General features: G+C 58.5%; 2 protein-coding genes across 2 annotated transcripts, besides 3 other annotated features; both read right to left on the minus strand.

Annotated features, from left to right (window-relative positions):
• Window positions 1-1920: part of a sequence feature (areas not merged during assembly with more than two copies in the genome that could not be assigned to a particular haplotype) that runs on past the window's edge.
• Tc00.1047053508929.10 (UDP-Gal or UDP-GlcNAc-dependent glycosyltransferase, putative) lies at window positions 542-1675 on the minus strand (the record flags this gene model as incomplete). Its single annotated transcript, XM_798213.1, has 1 exon — window positions 542-1675. One exon carries the CDS (start codon window positions 1673-1675, stop codon window positions 542-544), a length of 1134 nt encoding a protein of 377 aa, XP_803306.1.
• Window positions 1921-2870: a sequence feature (haploid, Esmeraldo-like haplotype).
• Window positions 2855-3985, minus strand: Tc00.1047053508929.20 (UDP-Gal or UDP-GlcNAc-dependent glycosyltransferase, putative; the record flags this gene model as incomplete). The annotated part of the gene is made up of 1 exon (XM_798214.1): window positions 2855-3985. One exon carries the CDS (start codon window positions 3983-3985, stop codon window positions 2855-2857), a length of 1131 nt encoding a protein of 376 aa, XP_803307.1.
• Window positions 2871-4088: a sequence feature (areas not merged during assembly with more than two copies in the genome that could not be assigned to a particular haplotype).

Raw genomic sequence — 4088 nt, forward strand, 5'->3', positions numbered from 1 at the left:
AAAATAAATGCCAAAATGCCAGAACCAAACTACACATGAAAAAAGCGGGCCATCTCCACACACCGGGAGCCACACCATCGGCACTGACAGCCGCCGCACCGTGGGACGCTCCGCCCACAAATAAACCACACGAAAACACAAGAATGCATCCCCGGCGGCTCCCAACCGCGAGGTGAGGGCTCTGGCGCGGGAAGGCCGAAGCAACGCACACACACAAAAAAAAACACGCGCTGAATCCCCTCCATCTCCCAATCGCACAATTAAAATAGAATAAAATGTAAAAAACACAGACTCACACACACCGATCATTGACGGCCCAGCACACACACGCACATCCTCATCACGTGCCCCCAGCAGAAGCACACACGCACGCGGGTCGAGGGCAGGGAGTGGCACGCTCCACGGGGGCAGGGGGCGGTCAATGACACATTCCACGCTGTTCGGCCACGGAGCACACAGGGCACAAACCGGAATGCAGCAACCAATCAAGCAATACATTAGTATTCAACACGCACAGGAAACAAATCATTTTGTCTATTTGTCAATCGCACGACGGGTATATCACGTCGTCGGAGACACGTTCCACACGGGCGACAGGCGATGTGTCGTTGCCGAAGCGCGCCATCAGTGCAGCGTAGTCGTCCTCCAGCACGTGATGGACACAAATCGAGGTCGGCACCACCTGCGAGTGCCCCGTTTCATTGCGAGCGTCATGGAAATGACAACCCAGCACCTTGACGTACAACATCGGCTGGTACTTCACTTCCTTCTCAAGAACCAAACCAACCATGGCGTCCTCGTACAAAAACCCCAGCAGTGCAAATTCGTCATCACGTTCCTTGCTGTACGGCAAGTAGGCCAGGCGGCGCAGCGGTTCGTACGACACCAACGCCTCCGCCACATCCCTCGACAAGGTGTAGCAATATCCTACAATAAACGCCACATGTAGAAAACATTTCTTAACCAAAAATGAATCTCCTGCATGGACGCCCATGTAGATCCCTCGGCGCGGCAGTAGGCGCAGGTGAGCAACAAACAGCGGCACACGGAGGAAAATGTCGTCATCGCCCTTCGCAATGTACCTCGCGGTCGGGAACAGGCGGTGCGCAAGGTCAAACCACATGTACGTCTTGCGGCTCATACCAATCTCCTCCTCATCGCTCCTCGAGCCGTATTGACCAACTGTTTTGTTAGTAGTCACGCGGCCCTCGTTCATTGGCAGCGCAACCACGTCGTGCCACTGCGACGCCTCTTCCAGCAGCGCGGCAGAGTAGTCGTAGCCGTGCGACGGGTGTCGCCCAAGGACGTACAGCGCAAGCATCGCACCGGTGAAGTCGTTCGCCCTCGTCGCCACTCCGGGGAACCGCCAGCACGTCGTCCGCTGCAGGTTGCGTCGTGTTCGCCTCGCCTCGTCGTCGGTGGAGATGATGCCCAGCACAACCAGATACTCCCGCCGGCTCCACGTATCCACAACACGGCGTGGGATGTAAGCAAGCGCTGCGTCGTCCACTGCGGAGGCTCGCGGGTGGCGGAGGTTGTTGGGTGCCGGTGCACCATCATCGGCAGCGGGGACAAAGCTGAGGGACAGAACAGTCGTGACCGCAATGAAGAGAATCAGCAGCACGGCAACCCACCTCAGCTTCCGCTTCATCGTCGGCAGCTTCGTTTTCGCCATGGTCGCTTTCGGTGTGAGAGTCTAGGCAAAGGAAAAAAGGGTGGAGGGAGTGTGAGGGCAGCATGCAGCAGACACAAACAGCACGGGCAACAACAAGAAACAACACAGCCACGCGGTGCCACGCAGCCACGCGAGTACACGAATGCCCGTCGGCCAACCCACTGCGCCCCACCCGAATCCGGGACGGTGCGGGTGAAGGGGTCAGGGCGGCGGAGCGAGCGGCGTCAGCGTGGGCGGTGACACCAGCGCACAGGAGGCACGGGAAACACCGCAAGGGCTCGTCTGGCGCCTGTGGGACGCTGCGCTTCCTCCTCACACCGCCCTCACGGCCCCAGCTACACCTGCCCAAAGAAATGGTTGACAGGCACGGGGCGGCTCAGAACACCGCACAGCAAACGAAAGCGTTACACGTGCATATGGTTTAATTTCTGGAGTGATATGAAGACCACCAGCGCCCCGCACAACGAAAGGAGCCGCCGCAAGCCCGCCGCCCACCAGCAATTCCACCCGTCGTCTGCTTCCCGTCCGCCCGCGACGCCCCTACACTCTGCAGTCTGCTACAAGAGAACACAAGCAGGGGGAAAAAGGACAGCTGCGTCGCCAACAAGCAGAGGCCGTGTGCCACTGGCGTTGTCCCGCCCGCTCGGCGCATCGGCGGCGGGGCGAGCGTCACGGCACGCACTCTCCACACACCGAGAGCCACACCATCGGCACTGACAGCAGCCGCACCGTGGGACGCCCGCCCAATTCACAAATAAATCACACGAAAACACAAGAGTACATTCCCAGCGGCTCCCAACCGCGAGGTGAGGGCTCTGGCGCGGGAAGGCCGAAGCAAGCAACGCACACACACACAAAAAACGCGCTAAATCCCCTCCATCTCCCAATCGCACAATTAAAAGAATAAAATGTAAAAAACACAGACTCACACACACCGATCATTGACGGCCCAGCACACACGCAGCACAACGCAACGGGCGCCCACTGACTCCACAACCACCTCCCGCACGCGGGTCGAGGGCAGGGAGTGACATGCTCCACAGGGGCAGGGGGCGGTCAATGACACATTCCACGCTGTTCGGCCACGGAGCACACAGGGCACAAACCGGAGTGCAGCAACCAATCAAGCAATACATTAGGATTCAACACGCACAGAAAACAGATCATTTCGTTCATTTGTCAATCGCACGACGGGTATATCACTTCCTCCGAGTACCGTTCCACACGGGCAACAGGCGATGTGTCGTTGCCAAAGCGCGCCATCAGTGCAGCGTAGTCGTCCTCCCGCACGTGATGGACACACATCGAGGTCGGCACCACCTGCGAGTGCCCCGTGCCATTGCGAGCGTCATGGAAATGACAACCCAGCACCTTGACGTACAACATCGGCTTGTACTTCACTTCCTTCTCAAGAACCAAACCAACCATGACGTCCTCGTACAAAAACCCCAGCAGTGCAAACTCGTCATCACGTTCCTTGCTGTACGGCAAGTATGCCAGGCGGCGCAGCGGTTCGTACGACACCAACGCCTCCGCCACATCCCTCGACATGGTGTAGCACCAGCCAATCATAAACAACACATCTATTGAACGGTCCTTCACCCATAACGATGATCCTGCATGGACGCCCATGTAGATCCCTCGGCGCGGCAGGAGGCGCAGGTGAGCAACAAACAGCGGCACACGGAGGAAAATGTCGTCATCGCCCTTCGCAATGTACCTCGCGGTCGGGAACAGGCGGTGCGCAAGGTCAAACCACATGTATGTCTTGCGGCTCATGCCAATAGAAGCCTCGATGCCCGAATCCCCTCCAACACCTACTTTTTTCTCTGGTGAAACACGGCCCTCGTTCATTGGCAGCGCAACCACGTCGTGCCACTGCGACGCCTCTTCCAGCAGCGCGGCAGAGTAGTCGTAGCCGTGCGACGGGTGTCGCCCAAGGACGTACAGCACAAGCATCGCACCGGTGAAGTCGTTCGCCCTCGTCGCCACTCCGGGGAACCGCCAGCACGTCTTCCGCTGCAGGTTGCGTCGTGTTCGCCTCGCCTCGTCGTCGGTGATGATGCCCAGCACAACCAGATACTCCCGACGGCTCCACGTTTCCACAACACGGCGTGGGATGTAAGCAAGCGCTGCGTCGTCCACTGCGGCGGCTCGCGGGTGGCGGAGGTTGTTGGGTGCCGGTGCACCATCATCGGCAGCGGGGACAAAGCTGAGGGACAGAACAGTCGTGACCGCAATGAAGAGAATCAGCAGCACGGCAACCCACCTTAGCTTCCGCTTCATCGTCGGCAGCTTCGTTTTCGCCATGTTCGCTCTTGGTGTGAGAGTCTAGGCAAAGGAAAAAAGGGCGGAGGGAGTGTGTAGTAGAACCGATCAGCAGACACAAACAGCACGGGCGACAACAGGAAAA

The sequence above is a fragment of the Trypanosoma cruzi genome, genomic scaffold (assembly GCF_000209065.1).
Source record: "Trypanosoma cruzi strain CL Brener 1047053517093 genomic scaffold, whole genome shotgun sequence".
Taxonomy (NCBI): Eukaryota; Euglenozoa; class Kinetoplastea; order Trypanosomatida; family Trypanosomatidae; genus Trypanosoma; species Trypanosoma cruzi.